At 56.6% G+C, this 19,025-nt stretch overlaps 1 protein-coding gene and 1 long non-coding RNA gene across 2 annotated transcripts in view; both read left to right on the forward strand.

Annotated features, from left to right (window-relative positions):
- The first annotated feature begins 5,815 nt into the window (after window positions 1-5,815).
- FOXA2 (forkhead box A2) lies at window positions 5,816-8,823 on the forward strand. The gene is made up of 2 exons (XM_060253682.1): window positions 5,816-5,969; window positions 7,546-8,823. The coding sequence occupies exons 1-2, from the start codon at window positions 5,901-5,903 to the stop codon at window positions 8,818-8,820; spliced, it is 1,344 nt and encodes a 447-aa protein (XP_060109665.1). The 5' UTR covers window positions 5,816-5,900; the 3' UTR covers window positions 8,821-8,823.
- A 7,946-nt stretch (window positions 8,824-16,769) lies between these two features.
- Window positions 16,770-19,025, forward strand: part of LOC132582187 (uncharacterized) — a 45,705-nt gene continuing 43,449 nt past the window's right edge. Inside the window, exon 1 of the long non-coding RNA XR_009556178.1 lies at window positions 16,770-17,026. This is a non-coding gene — a long non-coding RNA (uncharacterized LOC132582187). The remainder of the gene's footprint in view (window positions 17,027-19,025) is intronic.

The raw sequence follows: 19,025 nt of genomic DNA on the forward strand, positions 1-19,025 counted from the left end.
GGGCTCTCACAGCAGCTGCCCTTTCAAGGACAACCTCTGCCAGAGCTATGGCTGACCCAAGGCCATTCCAGCAGGTGCAAGTGGAGGAGTGGGGAATCAAACCCGGTTTTCCCAGATAAGAGTCTGCACACTTAACCACTACACCGAACTGGCTCTCCAAGGGTTTTTGCAGGTTCCCCACTCACACATCAGTTAGTTTGTTTGCATTCCACAAGACCTGGTGCAGTATTTAGCCAACTAACAATAGAACAGAGATTTCATACAGTTTATGCACTACTCCACGTAGCCAGTCGCATCTATTCAGACTAGTGGTGGCTGTCCCAGGTTTTCTAACAGAACAAGTTTTCTAGGCTGGCTTGTAGAGATTCTTCTTTAACTGAACATGACAAGACGTGAACCTTCTGTGGTATTCTCAACCACTGTACTACACCACTTCTGCAGGACCACCTTAATCCATCTTAATCCATGCAGTGGATCAAAATAATAAAGCAATGGGGGGGGGGGGATGTCCCTAGTGCACTGTGGCTTAATTAATGTGAACAAAACCAGTAAAGACTGGGTTTGAATGGTTGGAAAGTTAAATGAAAGCACTGTTACCTGAAGACAGGAAGGGTTAATAAGAGTGTACTCTTTCCGTGTTTTGTTTTCCAAAATTTTGTTCTGGAGTGCCTGTAATGCATCCCACCTTTTTCAGTGATGCTATTATTTCTTGAATGCCCATCTCGTTGTGTTCTGGAGGCATTATGGCCCAGAACAGATTAATAAGTGCATGACATTTCTGCATTTGGATTTCCAAAATATTCCTCTAAAGTGCCTATTTTACATCCCACTGGTTGTTGTTTTTTTTTAATATACTGTTATTTGTTGAATGACCCTTCTGCCTGATCTGGGGTGCTCCAGGAGCATTTTGGCCTGGAACAGAATATTTTAATGTCTGGATTTCCAGAATAGTATTTTACAGTGCAGTTAACACATCTCACTGTTTTTCACAGTACTATTATTTCTCTAATGCCCGTTCCACCCTGTTGTGGAAGCATTTTGGCCCTAAATGTGCTAATAAAGACCTGTGAGTTCTGCTTTTTCTGTTCTAGAATATTATTCTGGAGTGTTGGTGGTGCGTGCCAGTGTTTTCTGTGGCAGCCCCGGTTGTTTGATGCCTGTTCCGGTGGCATTTTGGCCCGGAACGAGGTAATAAGGACATGTGAGTTTCACTTTTTCTGTTCTAGAATATTGTTCTGGAGTGTCTGTGATGCATGCCAGTGTTTTTTGTGGCAGCCCAGGTTGTTTGTTGCCCGTTCTGGCCTGTTCTGGGGTGTTCTGGAGGCATTTTGGCCCAGAACGGGGTAATAAGGACATGTGAGTTTCGCTTTTTCAGTTCTAGAATATTTGTTCTTAAGTGTCTGTGATGCATCCCAGTGTTTTTTGTGACATACGTTGTTTTATGCCCGTTCTGAGCTGTTCTGGCCCGTTCCGGCTTTTACCCTGTCCCGAAAAAGACCCGTACACAGAGTGGGAGCGTGGCCAAGCGTTGTGTTGCCAAGCACCTGGAGATTCCCATGAAAAGGTAGAGGTGACCTAAGAGAGTGCTGTGGAAAGGACAGTTGCTCAGATTACAGGATGCACAAAATCTCTCCAGAAAGCTGGCCGGACATGGGCGCAGGACAGCTTTATGCCCACCGGCGAGTCTGTAAGGTGCCCAAGAGTCTTCCTTGTTTTGGCTGAAGCAAGCCAAATCCACCCCTCATTCGCTGTCTATCAGGATCGAGCCCAGAATCTGTGTTCCATCTTTCAGGCCACTGATAAGGAGAAGAACCCTGATTTGGACAGCCCAAGCTCACCTGATCTGGTCACCTCTGGAGAGCTAAGCAAGGCTCTGGTTAGTCCTTGGATGGGAGCTCTCCACAGAAGTCCAAGGTCGTGACACAGCAAACTGCCTCCGGCCCTCTCTTGCTTTGAAAACCCCACAGGATCGCCATACATCGGCTGTGACTTAATGGCAAAAGCAAACAAATAAAAAACACCTCGGAGTCTGTGCAGAAAGTGGTGGCTTCCGCTCCTAATGCTGGGATTGAATAGCCCAGACAAAAGATGGCCATCAAGACTCCTTCAGCCCAGCCCTCCTTTTAGATCCCAGAATGGAAACAATTCTAGCCAGAGTTTTATTCGTTTGACTTCCCCTCCTTTTCATCCTATTCTCCTTCTACGGATCCCCGGGTGACCCTCCCTCCATTATATTGTCACAACAACCCTATGGTGTAGATTAGGCTGAAAAGAGAGAAGGAATGGCCCAGTCGACGTCATAGCAAGTGGGGACTTCACCCAGGGTTCAGCCATGCGACCACTCCAGCCCCTGCTTTTCCTTCTCTCCACTCCCCGCCCCCCCCCCCCCCCACAAATCAGGCTTCCTTAACATTGGCGAGACAGGAGGACCTTGTCCACCCGGGGCACGATCCAGGCCGAGCCAAGCATTTTCAAGCACCGCTGAATCCGGCGGGGAAGTTGTCAGCGCAAGCTTCTGGAAACTAGTGGGAGAAATAAGATCAGGAAGCACTTCGGGGGGCCCTTGGTTTTAAAGGGGGAGGATCGTGGGAAGCCCATCCGGAGGTCACGGTGCCCAGGGAGACGCCTGTCTGGACTTCCCAGCTATTTTTTTTTTTTTAAAGCTCAGTTTTCTTGCCTGCAGAATCATAAAATAATTGAGTTGGAAGGGACCTCTAGGGTTATCAAGTCCAACCTCCCTGCACAATGCAGGAAATTCACAAATGCCTCCCCCTGGCGCAGAGTGGTAAAACTGCAGTACTGGAGTCTACTGTCTGCTCACCACCTAGTTCGATCCTGCCGGAAGCTGGGTTCAGATAGCCGGTTCGAGGTCGACTCAGCCTTCCATTCTTCCGAGGTCGGTAAAATGAGTACTTGAAGGGATGCCTGGGGGGCGGGGGGAGTGGAGATGACTAGGGAAGTGGAGATGACTGCCGTGAAAACGTCGTGAAACGACTGGTGCTTTCACAGAGGACTACCTTTACCTTTACAGACCCCTAATAACCACTGCTCCATGCCCAGGAGATGGGGGGAGCTTGGGGAACCCTGCAGTATCCCTGGACAGAATGGCCTGGAGAAAAGTGACGACCAGCATTTCCCTGGGTGTGGAAAAAGGGGCACCAGAACGAAGCCTGGATGCAACCCTTCCTGCCCTCTTTCCCATGATCTGCTAAGTTTACGGAATCAGCATCGCTGTCAGATAGCCATCTAGCCTCTGTTAGGAAACTTCCAGAGAAGGAGAGCCCACCTCCTCCTGAGGAAGCTGGCTGCACTCCACTGAGGCACTGCTGTGTCAGGAAGTTCCTCGTGATGTTAAGTCGAAATCTCTTCATTTCAGCTAGTTGGTTCTGGTCCGACCTTCTGGGGCAAAAGAAAGCAACGCTGCGCCATCCTTCATATGACATCCCTTCAAGTACTTTAAGATGGTCATCATATCACTTCTCAGTCGTCTCCTCTCCAGGCTAAAGGTACCCATCTCCTTCAGCCTTTCCTCATAGGACGGTCTCCATTTCCCTCACCGTCTTCGTTGCCCTCCTCTGTCCTTAAATTGTGGTGCTCAGAACGGAACACAGTAATCTAGGTGAAGTCTAACCAGAGCAGAGTAATGTGACACCATCACTTCATGTGATCTGGACACTATACTTCTGTTGATACCGCCCAAAATCGCAGTGGCCTTTTAAATGACTGCATCACACTGCTGACTCGTGTTCAGCGTATGGTCCACTAAGACCCCTAGATCCTTTTCACACAAACGACGGCGAAGACAAGCCTCCCTCATCCTATAATGATGCATTGGGTTTTTCCCCTACCTAAATGCAGAACTTTATATTTATCCCTGTTAGAATTCATTTCATTGGTTTTAGCCCAGTTTTCCAGTCTGTCAGGATCATCCTGTATCCTCTTTCTGTCTTCTACTGTATCTGCAACCCCTTCCCAATTTAGTATCATAGGCAAATTTAATAAGCATTCCCTCTATTCCTTCATCCAAACTATTGATAAAAATGTTGAAGAAAACAGGTCCCAGGACAAATCCTTAAGGCACTCCATTTGTCACTCCTCTCCAAGAGGATGAGGAGCCATTCACGAGCACTCTTTGGGTGCGATCAGTCAACCAGTTAGGGAGCCACCTAATGCTAACAGGATCCAAACCACATTTTGCCAACTTGTCAACACGAACAGGATATGGAACCTTATCAAAAGCCTTCCTTGCAATCCCGGGGGCTCAGCCCTTGGGGCTCTCTTCCCCAGAATTGGGCGGCTCTTAAGGGCACTGCTCCTTGAGCTCAGTGATGCTGACTCGTGAGCAAGCAGCCTAGGACTGATTCCGCAGCCCTCTCTCGCCCGGGGCCCGCCGCACCACGCGCCTTTTAGGCCTGCGGGCACCCAAAGCGCAGGTCTTGGGCAGGCGGCGGCGGCGGCTTCCTTTCCCGCTCCCCCTGGCTTGCGGTGCCCGCGCTGCCATCGCGCTTTGGGCTCCCGGGGCGGTGGAGAGAGAAGGCAGTCCTTCAGCGGGCTGCCCTTGGAAGGCTCCTGCCGGCCTGGCTGGGGGACCTGCAGCCGCCTGGTTTGTTTTAGTTAGGAAACGTTGCGAGCCGCGGCGCGCCTTCGCCTTGGACCGCCGCTCCCGGCAGCTCCGCACGCCAAAGAAGCCCTTGGGCAGCCTCACACCCTGCAGCTGGGCCGCATGGGGGGGGGGGGCGAAGGGGGCGCTTGCCCCGGCGCCAAGGGAGGAGGGTTAGGCTATGGAGTCCACTGTATTCAATGGGACCATAAGATATAATGGCCCATAAGGGGGGCATCCTTTTGTCCCCCCCCCTCCAAAAACATGTCGATCCGGTCCAGCCTGCAGAGGCCCTCTGCTCAGCCCCACCTCTTGGTTCCCGACGGTCAGAGGCTCCGGGGAGCCCGCAAACAACCCCGCAGGAGGGCCGCTTCGTTCCCGACGCCTTCTCCTCAACCTCAGCGAGAGCCAGGTAGACTGCTGCTGCACGTGGAGGTTCCACTCGGCCCTCGCAGGTACTGGCCTGTCACCGGCATGGGGGTGTGTGTGGGGGGGAAATCTCTCTCCTGAAATCCACAGTGAGGTTGGGAGGGGGAGGGGGGACACTGAATCGCTCCCCCTCCCACCCACGTCGGGAACGGTGTCCGTTTTGAGCGCGACGGCCCGAAGAGATGCTTCCCGAGGGGATGCGGACCCACCCTCTCCGTCCCTCTGCTCTCCGTCCCTCTCCGTCCCTCTGCGGGGTCCGGGAAAGGAAGGCGCGCTGCAGAGCTGCCCCTCCCCCCCCGCAGCCCTAGCTGGAGCCCGAGGCGAAGCCCGCCGCTTTCTCTGCGGCCGAGGCGGGTCTGCGGGAGAGCGGGGGGGGGGGCTTTGGGGAGGGGGCGGGGGCGGCCCAGGAGCGCCGCCTTCGGGCTGCTCTCCCCAATTGCCGGCCTGCCACTGGGCGCTTGGAAGGCGGCCGGCGGCTCCAGGCTCGGGGGCCCACGTCACATCAGCGCTCCGTCCCCTCCCTCCCTCCCTCCCGCCGCGCCTCCAGCCCCGGCGCGGCGCCTCTTCCCTGCCAAACCCGCCCAGGCAGCGCGGCGGCGGCGGCGGCAGCGGCAGCGACGAGGGAGCCGAGCCAAGCCCGAGCCGGCGACCCCCCCCCCCGCCCGCTCTCCCCCGCCCGCCCGCGGGAGAGGGAGGGGAAGGCGACGCTCCGAGGGAGGGAGGGCGGGAGGGAGGGCGGGAGGAAGGAGGGAGGGGGCGGGCGGCCGAGGGGGGAGCTCTCCTCCCCCCCCTTTTTGGGTCGCTCTCTCTCCCTCTGCCGTCGCTGGCTGCGGCTGTTAAATTTTAAACTGCCCTGCACTCCGCTTCCAGTATGCTGGGAGTCGTGAAAATGGAAGGACACGAGCACGCCGAGTGGACCAACTACTATGGCGAGCCGGAGGTAAATGGCAACGGCCGAGTGTTTGCCTGCGCGCGGGTGTCTCGCTTGCTGTGTTGTGTGTGGCCCCCCCACCCCGTCCCCAAAGCCGCCGCCGCCGCCTCCTGCTAAAAAACAGGACTCCCTCCCTCCCTCCCTCCCTCTCTCTCGCCCCCTCTTTTTATACAACACTGTTAGCCTTGAGATAATATTAACTTTGTGATCAAATATTGACTTGCGAAGCCTTCCAAATCCTTTCGCCATGCCTAGCCGCGCTATCCTAACAAAGTTGTGTTTGGCAGGGAGAGGTTGGGGGGTGGGGGGTAGAGGAAGGGCGTCGGGGGTTATAAGAAGCCAGGGGACAAGGGGAGACATTTCGAGCTCGCATCCGAAGGGTTTAGAGGGGGGAGGGAGCGAAGCCCCGAGCCCAGCCAGGTTTCTTTACCAGGGCGCTTTCGCAGGCTTCGGAGGCTCGCGCTCCAGAAAACAGAGCGCTCTTTAGAATTCGGAGTAGCGTCCCCCGCCATCCACACGCACACCTTTCCCCTCAATTCAAAGTGCATTTTGAGCTGGGTCCTCTGGGGCGGGGGTCCTTAGCTGTGACCCCACTTTAGTCCTTGATTCTCCAGGCGCTGGGCGGCAAATCAGCCCCAACTGATTTCCTCGGCTTTTGTCTCTAGCTAAGGCCGGGGTGTGGGACCCGGGAGCCGACCACAATCTCTTGAGCAGGGTGGGGGGGGGGGGGGGAGCGACCACCAAGGACTTGAGTTTGAGGGCTCGTGCGGAAGCAGAATTCTCTAAAATGGAAACGCAAAACGAAACAAAGCAAGAATCTGCCCCAGCCATTTCTGGCTTAACCGGTTTGTGGTTTATGATTTGGTTCCTAATCAAGGCTGCTGGCGGGTTTGAGCGTTACTTTGGAGGACAATCAAAGGGGATTCGCTTCGGATCGGCAACCCGGGCTTTGGGAGAAGCTAGTTTGCATGGCTCAGGAACAGAGACTAGGTTCACAGGGGAAATCTGTTTCGGCTCGCGGGTGTCTCTGCAAGGACTGGGACCCGCGGCTAACTAGTACTGGAGAAGCCCCCCCCCCCCCCTCCTTCCATCGAAATACTAAACGTTTGACTTGGGGGAAAGTGCCATGAAAACGAAGGCAGTGGCGACTTCCGTCGCGGGGGTTCTTTTAAGACTGGAGGGCGAGGGACGCCCCACTTGACTGGTCTTCAGTGTTGGTTCGGCAGCCAGCGGGTTCAGCCCCCCATTTCTGGCGTTTAGAATCCCGGTCTGCGATCCCTGGAGCTTCCCTCCGAACCGCGGGCCCGATCCAGGGCTTTCCCGGGACTGTTTCCCGCTCCCCGCCGCTGCCAGATTTCAACCGCGCTTCTTTCCAAATCAGCTTTGCCAGCCGCGATTGTGCGAACCCCCAAAGGCCCCGCTTGCGGGGTGACCCACGCTGAAGGGTCAGGAGGCCGCGGGGTGTTAGGAAGCGGGACGGCCGCGCTGCCCTCTCGGCGGGGCGGTTGGGGAGGGGCTGCGGGCGCGGGGAGGGGAGGGCGACGGCCACTAACCGCCAGCCTCCTTCCTCTTGTCGCCTCTGCAGGGTTACTCGTCTATGAACGCGGGCCTGGGCATGAACAGCTACATGGGCATGGCTGGCATGGGCCCGGCGGGCAACATGACCACGGTGGCGACCAGCGGCTCGATGGGTATGTCTTACGCAGCCGGCCCGGCGGGCATGAGCCTCTCCCCGGGCGCGGGGGCCATGGCCGGCATGGCGGCCCACCTGAGCCCCAGTTTGAGCCCGCTGGGCGGCCAGGCCGGCTCCATGGGGGGCGCGCTGGGCGCCTACTCGGCCCTGAGCCCCGTCGGGGGCGGCGGCGGCGGCGCCTACGGCCAGGCGGCCGGGCTGGGCCGCTCGCGGGACGCCAAGAGCTACCGGCGCAGCTACACGCACGCCAAGCCGCCCTACTCGTACATCTCGCTCATCACCATGGCCATCCAGCAGTCGCCCAACAAGATGCTGACCCTGAGCGAGATCTACCAGTGGATCATGGACCTCTTCCCCTTCTACCGGCAGAACCAGCAGCGCTGGCAGAACTCCATCCGCCACTCGCTCTCCTTCAACGACTGCTTCCTCAAGGTGCCGCGCTCGCCCGACAAGCCCGGCAAAGGCTCCTTCTGGACGCTGCACCCCGACTCGGGCAACATGTTCGAGAACGGCTGCTACCTGCGCCGCCAGAAACGCTTCAAGTGCGACAAGCCGCCGGGCCCCAAGCAGCAGCAGCCGCCGCCGCAGCAGCAGCACCCGCAGGGGACCCCGTCGGGCCACGGCAAGAAGGCGCCTTCGCAGCCGCAGCCCGAGCGCGACCTGCCCAACGGAGGCCCCGAGTCGCCCCGCGCCAGCGCCTCCCCCTGCCACGAGCACAAGCGCGCCCTGGCCGACCTGAAAGGCCACCCCGAGCCCGCCCCCTCGCCCGCCCAGCCCCAGCCGCAGCAGCACCTGCTCGCCCAGCATCACGCCCACGCCGGACTGGCCCACGAGGCCCACCTCAAGGCCGAGCACCAGCACCACTACGCCTTCAACCACCCCTTCTCCATCACCAACCTGATGTCCTCCCCCGAGCAGCAGCCGCCGCCGCCTCCCCACGCCCACCCCCACGCCCACCCCCCGCAGCACCCCCACCAGCACCCCCACCCCAAAATGGACCTCAAGGCCTACGAGCAGGTGATGCACTACGCCGGCGGAGGCTACGGCTCCCCAGTGCCCGGGAGCTTGGCCATGGGCTCGGTCACGAACAAAAGCGCCCTCGAGGCCGCCGGAGACCCTTCCTATTACCAAGGGATTTACTCGCGACCCATCATGAACTCGTCTTAGGGGGCCGGGACAGGAGCCTGCGCAGAAGGAGAGCCCCAGACACCCTGGCCCGGATCCTTCGGCCCGAAGCGATCTGCAGCCTGCCCTCAGCCCCTCTCCGGCCCCCTCCCAGCCCTTGTCCGAAGCCCGACGGACTAAGAGAATCCGGCAGAACAGATGAGAGCACTGCGTAGACACACCCCCCCCCCCTGCATATCCCCTTAACGGTTCTCGAGCCTGATATTTAAAATAATAACCTTAAAAAATAGACTTACTTCGGGGAAGTCGCCCTGCCCCGCGAATGACTGTCGGGTCTTCAACCAGGGTGTTCCACCTCGGAGGTCTCTGTCATATTTGGTGTCCTATAAGTCTGGCTCACTTTCGTCTGTCCCTTTTTCAGCAGCGTCTGGAAAGAAAGAAAGAAAGAAAGAAAGAAAGAAAGAAAGAAAGAAAGAAAGAAAGAAAGAAAGAAAGAAAGAAAGAAAGAAAGAAAGAAAGAAAGAAAGAAAGAAAGATGAAAGGACTGGGGAAGCCCAGGTCTCCAGCCTTCAGGGGCTTTCGCTCCCACCTTAGTTTATTTTTCAGACCAATCTAACTTTATTTCCTGGGAGTATTTTTTAGGCCATTTCTTGTAGGTTTTTTTCCTCTGTTTCTGGGAGTTGGAAATATATCTCTTTTGTGGTGTGAAAGAGACCCAAATGTAAGTGTGTGTGAACCGGTGTTAGAGCTCCAAAGGGAAGATCAAAAGACTCCTCGCGTTGTGAAGACAAAAACGACAAGAAAAAGGAGGGAAAGAGAACTTTACGACCCAGGAACGTTTCATGTTACCGGGACAGTAAACCATTTCGACTGCGTTAATTTATCGTTTCTGTACACTTTATTTATGGCTTATAAATGTGTAATCTGGTAACGACCAGCCAAATTCTCACAAACCTATATTAAAATACTATTGGAGATTTCTCCCCCATCCCTTAATTTTTTTTTAAATTTTTTTTTCTCCTTTTGGTGAAAAGATGCAATGCACGAAAGATCGTGTCCATTCCAAATAATCCTGACCTGCCAGTGTGTTTACTGTACGGATCTTTTATCGAATATTGGGGAGGGGGGGCAGGGAGGAGCCCGGGCAGAGGAGGCGCAGCTTTAAGGCATCCAGAAGCCCCAGTCCCGAACCCAGATTCCGATTCTCTGAGCGTTTACTCTGAAGCAAGCCGTGTGCGTCTTTACTCAGAAATCAGCCCCCCTGAGTTCAATAGGGCCCCCTCAGGTCTAGACGTATGCTAGTTATTGGGAAGAAAATTCAAGGCCGTTTACTCCTGAGTAAACATTGACGTTTATGTGCACTCATTTGTCAGGAAGTCCTGTGGCATGCCTCATTTCAGAGTGCTCGGGATAAGGCAGCAAGGCCTCAGTTAAGTAGACCCTTTCTCAGGAGTCAATCCCATCAGGCGTCGGACTGGACAGAACAGAGCATTCTTGTCGGCTGCATTCGAAAGGAATCCCGCCCCCCCCGCCCCCAGCACCACCCAGGGACGCGGTTTGCAGTTTGCGACGGGAAGCTCCATTCGGGCGCAATCCGGCTATTTCGCCTGCACAGGCCGCTGGAGCGACTCTGGAGGGGACTTAGTCGAGGTTAGTGAGGGCCAAGTAATGTTTTGTTTCTTGTTTTTGCGCAGCCGTTGAACTGAGGCCTGGCAGCAGGATCCGACCCAAGCGATGCCAGCAGCTCATCCGACCTTTCAAAGCGCTGGGCAGGATCCTTCTCCTAACCTTCTGCGTGCAGACAGCCCATTTGAAAGAACTCCAAGTAACATTTCTCAGGCATCCCGAAAACCACGCTGTCCTCCTCCTGCGCGTGGGGCTGAAGGAGCCTCTCTAAAACCACTCACTGAATACACAGCGGTAGTTGAGGCTCGACCCAGAGTCCTTTGAACGAGGGAAACAGGTTATTAGTCTAGCAGGACCCGGCACCACTCTGGGCAATTTGCGCCCCTCTTCCAAGGCGGCGGCTGTCGCGCCGGGAGATTTTCTCTGCGGATCGTGTCCCGTCTCCTTACAGAGCGAAAGCGCTGGGGACTCTTCCGGGAGCCGCCAAAGCGGGAGGCCCAAAGTCATTCCTCGGACAGGCTTCTCTCTGACCCGAGAGCCGGAGGACCCCCCCCTCCCCCCGCATTTGTGTCTGAACAGCTTCTTTTTCCCAGCCACGTCTGGACGGGTTGGGTCTGCATTGGACCCAGGTGGAGCACCGATCACACAATCGGGGCCTGGCGCTGGGAAATGCCGGCTTTGAGGCTTCTGACCCCGCAGCGGGGTCCCGGAGCGCCGGGAGAGCTGGGGAGCGGCGTGTTCTTCCTGCACCTATTTTGGAGCCGCCGCTGCTCCTCCCGGGCTCCTCACCGCTGAGAAGGCAGAGGCGTCGAAGGGACCCGGAGGGGGAAACGGGGTCCGAGGAGGGGAGGGGAGGGGAGGGCAGCGCACCGAGAGGCGCTTTGGAAGGCGGCCAGTGGCTGGTCAAGGGCGGGCTGGGCAGTCGGGAAAAGCCGCCTTCCCCCCTCGCTCCACCGTCCAAGCGCAGGAATCCGAAACGGGCCTCGCGGTGACTGGAGGCTGCGATTCTTTGCATACGGAACTGGAGTCAGCCCCACGGGACGCGAAGGAGGGGGCTTGCTTTCCGTTAACATGCCTGGGATCAGGCCGCGGGCTGGAACCAGTAGGAAGGGCTACGCGCGCTTACTCGAAAGTCGGTCTCCCGTTCAATCGGATCGACACTTTGGAAAACGAATCTCCGTTTCCCTCCCGCGATGAAGCAGGATGGCGGAGCTTTGGTCTCGCTAGAATCGTGGCTGTTTTAGCGCAGGGCGGCGGGGCTGCCCCGCCTCAGGACAGACAACCAGCGCCACCCCCCCCCACGCCCCCTCCCCCCCCCCAGCCAGGTTGGAGGGGCTCTGCATTTCGCCCGCGTCCATTTGTGCTTTCCTGCTTTCCCAGATTAGTTCAGGCTTCTGGCGACTCTGCCTCCTCCCCCCATGAAATCCTCCCTCCCCCGAACTGCCCAGTGAGAGGGAAGACGCGGTTCCGGGACAGGAAAGACTGCGCTGGGCCGGAGCGGTTTCTCCTTAAGGCGCCTCAAGGAAGGCTCTGGGTGATTTCTGCCGCGACGGACTAACAGCCCTGGGGAACCCTTCAAAGGGAGGGGCTGCGCCGGATCTTGCAGCAGGGCTGAGATTGAGATCCCTGGGAAACCGCAGCCCAACCGGGGCAGAAACCCCGCTCTGCAATGAATCCCCCCTTGCTTGGGAGACGGGCTCTTGGCTCGCTTCAGCACGGTTGGGGGACTCCAAAACGTGACCCCTCCGACCTGCTCTCTAAAGTGGTGAAGGCCGCTCTAGCACCTCCAGCGTTTTAACGGACAATTAACCGCCCCGATGAGTGACAGTTAAGAAATTATTCTCAGTAGAATCTGCAATGCATGGTTGGTTTTAAATAGACCCCCCCCCATCCCAGGACTTTTGCAACCCCAAGAACGCCGGAGTGAGGGGTGGGGGGGAGTAAGGCCCGTGCAACGGCCTTCAGTGGTTCCTGCGAGAGCCGCAGGCGGTGCCTCCCTCCCCTCCTTCCTTTCCTCCCTCCCTCCCTTCCTTCCTTCCTCCTTCCTTCCTTCCTTCCTCCCTCCCTCCCTTACCTCCTCCCTCCCTCCTTTCCTCCCTCCCTTCCGTCCTCCTTCCCTTCTTTTCCTCCCTCCCCCTTTCCTCCCTCCCTTCCATCCTCCCTCTCTCCCTTCCTTTCTCTCTCCACCCATCCCTCCCTCCTTTCCTCCCCCCTCCGTTCCTTTCCTTCCTTCCTCCCTCCCTCCCTCCCTCCCTTACCTCCTCCCTCCCTTCTGTCCTCCCTCCCATCTTTTCCTCCCTCCCCCTTTCCTCTCTCCCTTCCTTTCTCTCTCCATCCATCCCTCCCTCCTTTCCTCCCCCCTCCGTTCCCTTCCTCCCTTCCTCCCTCCCTTCCTTCCTTCCTTCCTTCCTTCCTTCCTTCCTTCCTTCCTTCCTTCCTTCCTTCCTTCCTTCCTTCCTTCCTTCCTTCCTCCCTCCCTCCCTCCCTCCCTCCCTCCCTCCCTCCCTCCCTTCCTTCCTTCCTTCCTTCCTTCCTTCCTTCCTTCCTTCCTTCCTTCCTTCCTTCCTTCCTTCCTTCCTCCCTCCCTCCCTCCCTCCCTCCCACCGGTGGGCCGTGGTGGGACTGATCCAGCATGGATCTTCCTGCGATTCTGACTGCTGAGTTAGTGTGATCTGTGTAATGTTTTGCCCGGTTTCTGCCACCACCTTTCCCAGCCGAAAACCGACGTCGCTTAAAACGAGATTCCGCCCGGTGGGCTTTTCATTGCATTTAAATCGACGTTTTTGGGGTTTTTTTACATCGTTCAAGTTCTGGGGACGAATTTAATATCTCACGGCCGCCAAAATGGGCCTCCTCAGAGGCGGAATCTAAAGTAAGTCTCAGCAGCCTTAGGGGCTGTTCGCACACGCACGTACGGACGGTGTAACCTGTCCACGAACATATGAACGGCTCTATTGCTAAGGTGGGATTTCTGGCCGGTTTATCTCCGCGACTTTTTCATGTGGGAATTCTCCTCGGTGTATATGGTGGTCCTCAAGAGTCGGTGCACGCAGCTGTGAACTAGTATGTCGGGGAAATACTCCCCGGGCTGGCAGTTCCCTCGGTGCCTAACTACTACACCACGGCTACTGCCGGTCTGTTTTTCCCTTGATGGCTGCAAATTGCATGGGATTCCCATGGGACTTTGGCTGAAGGCACATGCCCCTTCCCGGGATGGACTTCTTGGCTTTCCGCTCCTCGCCTTCCTTCCCTCCTGGAATCCGAGGTGGCATTTACTGGTATACACCCAGCGCAGATTAATGTTTTGAGCTAATATGTTGTGTCTTTCCACATGAAACTAACATCTGCAAGATCTTCGGTCTGGTCGGGTGAGTTGTGTGAGGGAGGGGAAGAGAGCAAGCAAAGCCACGGGGGGCGGGGGGTGAGGCCCAACGCCGAATGGTCCTCCTTATAAAGTGGCAGCCAGGCCACAATCCCGATCGTTCCGATTAGTGGGCTCGAGAGGAACCCGGTCAAGGTCTGTGTTAGCCACACCTGAAGCGCCCGCGGGGTGTGAAAGACACCTCGACGTGTAGAGAGGAACAGAAGCAGTGAGCGGTCTTGGTGGGAAGCGAAACGTGGCGAATCCCCTTCTCTTAGGACCCTCTGTCTCGCAGCTGCTGCACGGCTGAGCTGGCTTCGGGGTGGGGAAGGTGGAACTTGGTGGGGAATTTATTTCTTGCATTTCTTCCGGGCGTGGCGAGTCCCCCCCTCTTTCATCTCTCGAACTCCAGGCCAGCCGGTGAAACCTCAAGAACCAGCCGGAGGGCTGACCAGAGCACCTGCAAGGGTTGCCGGCCTGCGAAGAACTGCGACTGGATCACAACTGATTCCTTCACGCCAGCTTCAGTCTGGAGGCCTCCGGGTCAATGTTAACATCAGCCGAATGTCAGCTTTGCACCCTATTTCATCTGTCTATAATTAGGTCAGAACATCAACCATACGCGTATTACTACCCCAGCCCCAAACACGCACCGTGCAATCCTCGGCAGCCGGACTGATTTATTCCGCCACCCTGTTAACACCTCGCCCGGATACGAAACCTTCGACTCCTTGAATTGCTGTCAGGAAGCCTTTATGTATGGATGCGTGTGTGGTGTGTGTGTGTGTGCGCATTAAAACGCGTGTACCCCTCTTGGGTTGGACATAACAGCAGGAAAAAAGCAGAGTTCCGGAGCACCTTAAAGACTAACAAAATTTGGGGCTGGGTAGGAGCCTTTGTGAGTCCTTGCCCGACCCATGGAAGCCCCTGCCCACCCACACACTTTGTTAGTTTTTAAGCTGCTGCCGGACTCTTTTCTGCCGCTAAAAGCAGACCACCAACGCTACGCATCTTGATCTATCTTAACTGAGCAGCACGAAATGGAAATCCATCAGCCGGGTGATATAAAGGACAGGTGGATTCACACGCTAGCGGCATGTGAAGCAGTGACGCACAAACACTCCTCCACTGCCCCGGCCTGCCGCGGAGGTCCTTCGTCTTTAAGGTGCTCCCGGATTCTTGCTCTTTTCTGCTGCTACAGACAGGCCTACATCGTAATAAAAAGAATCAAAACAAAATGATGGTGATGATCATAGAACCATAGAGTTGGAAGGGACCTCCAGGGTCATCTAGTCCAGTTTAGTGTAGTGGTTAAGTGTGCGGACTCTTATCTGGAAGAACCGGGTTTGATTCCCCACTCCTCCGCTTGCACCTGCTGGCATGGCCTTGGGTCAGCCAGAGCTCTGGCAGAGGTTGTCCTTGAAAGGGCAGCTGCTATGAGAGTCCTCTCAGCCCCACCCACCTCACAGGGTGTCTGTTGTGGGGGAGGAAGGTAAAGGAGATTGTGAGCCGCTCTGAGACTCTTCGGAGTGGAGGGCGGGATATAAATCCAATATCATCTTCTTCTTCCTCCACTTGCAGCTGCTGGCATGGCCTTGGGTCAGCCATAGCTCTGGCAGAGGTTGTCCTTGAAAGGGCAGCTGCTGGGAGAGCCCTCTCCAGCCCCACCCACCTCACAGGGTGTCTGTTGTGGGGGAGGAAGGTAAAGGAGATTGTGAGCTGCTCTGAGTCTCTGATTCAGAGAGAAGGGCGGGGTATAAATCTGCAATTCTTCTTCTTCTTCTGCACGATGATGATGATGATGCTCTCGATTCTACTCAGTCAAGAGAGCAGGTCATGTTAATTTCCCGCCAGGCCTTTACAGATGGATTTTAAAAGTAAGGAAGCAAATGTTTTCAATCCCACAAAGGCGGGAATATAGATCCGGCACCCCTTAAAAACTGGAGACCCTCTGCTCGCTCCCCCTGTCGGGCCAGGACACACATGAGTGAAGCCAAGCGAGAAATGGGCCTTCATCAAAGGCGCCCCCGGCGCAGGAGAATGGAGGTCCGGCCAGGGGTGCTGCTGGGCGGACAGTGGGCGGCAGGAGCGACGCTCCCCGCGGCCGGCCCGCCGGCCCCCTCCCGCCTGGCTCCATTGTGGCCCGCTCGTTTGGAACTCTTTAGCCGGCACCTCCCTCCGCAGCAACAAAAAAGGAGGCAGCAAAGGAAGGGCGGGGTGGGTGACAGAGATGTCACCTCCGGGCTGCCTGCCTGGATCGCTGTCAGCTGCGGCTGCCTTCCTCCGCCTTCCTGGAGAGAGAGCTTCAGGTGGGAAGCTGCGCTGGCGCCACAAAGTTTGCGCCCAGTGGCCCCTTTAAGACCGACAAAGACGAATTCTGGGTCTAAACTTCCCTCTCTCTGCAGGCCCACTTCAGATAGCGAATCGGAATGTCCTCAGTCGTTCCATATAGCAAGAAGGGTGGAGGGATGCCAGATAAACCAAGCTTATTGTTCTTCTGTCCTTGAATCCGTTAAACATTATATCTTCATTATGCTGTATGAGAATTTATTTCTCAGCTATATGTTTGGACTGGCAATTTCCAGTTTTGTTTCGGTCTCTGCCTTGACTCTGACTGGTCCTTCCTGCAACTACCCCCCTTTTCTATATGTAATGGCTGAGGAACATCTGTTTCACTATACCTGGAGAAGTGCGCGCACAGGGAAGCTTACCCTTTGAATGAACCATTGTTGGTCTTAAGGGTGCCGCGGGACTCGGAATTTTGCTTCGCCTCCCCTCGTTCCTGTCCCCTGGAGCTGGGGCGCTCTCCCCATCTTTTAACTGCTGGTGATTTCAGTTGCCATCATCTGTGAATAAACGAACGCAGTAAACAAACAACAACAATTAAAAAAAAAAATCCCATCCTGACTCCAAATTCCAGGAGGGCAAACTTTACGCAGCATGTCAGGCTTGGGTAAATTTACACAGATCTTAGGGCCGCGGGGCGTTACCTCCGGATGTGTGTTGTGGGTGTGTATCTGCCTCTGCGCGCGGGTGTGTTTTGCCTCCAGTCCTTGGAGCCATTGTGCTTAACTGAATTTTATAACGCTGATCGATATCTTGGTAAAATATTCATTTTTAAACTAGCGGGCAGTGAAATCTTTGCTTTGTGCTAAAGTCAACAGCGGAGCCAATAAAGGCGGCGAGGGAACTCTGGCGGAGCTGCAGTCGGCGGGCTCCGGCCGGGCATCGCCTCCACGGCTTGCGGCTTCCGGGCACCAGGTAGGGGGCTTCTGGGGAGCGTTTGGGGGAAGGGGGGCGGGAGGGCAGGGAGGACAGATGGCCGGAGCCCCAGCGACTCCTGCCGCTTCTGGATCAGCAGGGGGCCCACCACAGCCCCGCCGGTGGGCCTGCCTTGTCTCCTACCCACCTGGGGGGAATCTCAGCATCCCGCCCCCGCCCCCCCTGGGCTGCCCCACTGCGCCAAGCCGGGAAGCGGCTCTTCCCAGCTGCCCTGCCGAGAGGCAGCGAGCCTCAGGCTGCCCGTGGCCTGCAGCAAGCGCGTCTGAGTTCCGGGGGGCTCTCCGACGCCGCCGCGCGCCCTTGGGCCCAACTGGAGTCCGGAAGCCGCGGGCCTGGGCTCGGAGCCAGCGAAGCAGAGACCGGAGGCGCCGCTTCCCCAACTGGGCTCCTTCTCAGCAGCTGCAGGACAGGCGCTGCGCTCTTTGCTCTTCCGACAAAGGCCGAATTATTCACCCCAAACCCATCGCCCTGCGGTTGTTGAGAGAAGTGCCCTTCAAGCCTCCCTGTCCTTTCGCCTCGCCTCCAAGGCCGCTTGTTTTGCTGGAAAGGCGGCGGGGGAGAACTGGCCAAGGCCGCTTCACTTGACAGCTGGGGTAATAAGCACAGGGGCTAGGCGCTCCCGGCCGCTCCCCATTCATTCCAGGGCGGCCACGGATAGACGGGAGCAGAGGCCGGGCGCTTCCCGGCTCAGCGCAGCGCTTGGAGCAGAATTGGTTCCAAATAGGCAACACCCGGGAGGATTGAGAGCGCAGTTCTCCGCCTAGGAAGTTCTTTGCAGTGCTGTCTATCCAGGCATCGTCATTGCGAGAGCGCATATTGAAATGCTCTATGCAAGCAGGAAAAGAAGGACAAGATCCAGCCAACGGGGAAGCACATTCCTGCCTCTCGGTCGGCGGGACCTAAACTCTCCTAGAAAGAGTAAGGGCGGCAATAACGCTGTTAACAATACTTTCCCTCCAGCCTCCGTGCGCTATACCACGAGGCCCATTTTACAGATCTGACCACTGAGGCTCAGGTCTAATGATTCTCCCCATTCCCAGGCTCAGCTAAGACTGGTATGAAATCAAAGGGGGAACATTTCTCTCTTTTATTTGATGAAAAAAAAAAAACCCACCCAGGACTCCCAGAAGGCCAGCAGGGGCGAGGATAGCAGGGTACCACATGCTTTCTTCGTGGAGCTCTGTCTCTATTACTTGGATGCATAGTTGACTTCATGCCAAACGGATTTTAACTTGCAAGAAGATTCTCTCCCCGACATTCTCGATTGATCCAAATAACGAGACCCTCCTCTCTCTGGGACAGCGGAGACCTTCGGGAGGGCAAGCGGATTGGGGGGGGGGGAGGCTTTTGGCCTCGAAAGCCAGCAGGCTTTGAGACAGAGGTCTCGGTTTGGTGACCGGCTGTCGGAGCTTTTCATTCCCCCAGGACAGAACTGCCGGGGCGCTGTGGGGAGGGGAGGGGAGGGGGACGGGGCGAAGAGAAGCCCCTCATCTGATTCCCCGCCCCCAATCTCCCTGACGTGACAGGTTATATTTTCAGAACAAGATGGGATCGCGGCGGAACACAGAAAGAGGCTAATGGTTTTTCAATAATTAATACCCCCCTCGTCTGCTCGTAATGCGGCCTCTCGGAGTTGTCCATTACTTGTCATTAACCGAAGGTCTGTGGGCGTCCCGCGCTTGGAGGCCTTGGATGGGGGGGGGGGGGGGGCGGGCGGGCGGGCGTGGCGGTGCCGCGGGCTTCCGGGAGGCAGGCTGGACCGCCTCTCCGCCGGTGCCAGGAAGAGATTTAATCTGCCAAATGGCAACGGTGCGTTTCCGATCCTTCTTCTCACGCCTCTGCCGTGGGTCCAGCAGACACCAGGCTGGTTTGGGGCGGCCTGCTTTTTGGCTCCAACTGGCCCAACTCTTGCGCCTAAAGTCAATAACTGAAGGCTTCCCAGCCACCCACCTTCCAATTTCACCCTCTCGGGCTGCCT

Source organism: Heteronotia binoei, chromosome 14 (genome assembly GCF_032191835.1).
Source record: "Heteronotia binoei isolate CCM8104 ecotype False Entrance Well chromosome 14, APGP_CSIRO_Hbin_v1, whole genome shotgun sequence".
Lineage (NCBI taxonomy): Eukaryota > Metazoa > Chordata > Lepidosauria > Squamata > Gekkonidae > Heteronotia > Heteronotia binoei.

What these genes read in the sequence shown, in the direction of transcription:
- FOXA2 (XM_060253682.1), top strand. Translation starts at nt 5,901, where the DNA reads ATGCTGGGAGTCGTGAAAATGGAAGGACACGAGCACGCCGAGTGGACC. An exon ending in ACTACTATGGCGAGCCGGAG is followed by an intron (nt 5,970 to 7,545) that starts GTAAATGGCAAC and finishes TCGCCTCTGCAG; the next exon opens with GGTTACTCGTCTATGAACGC.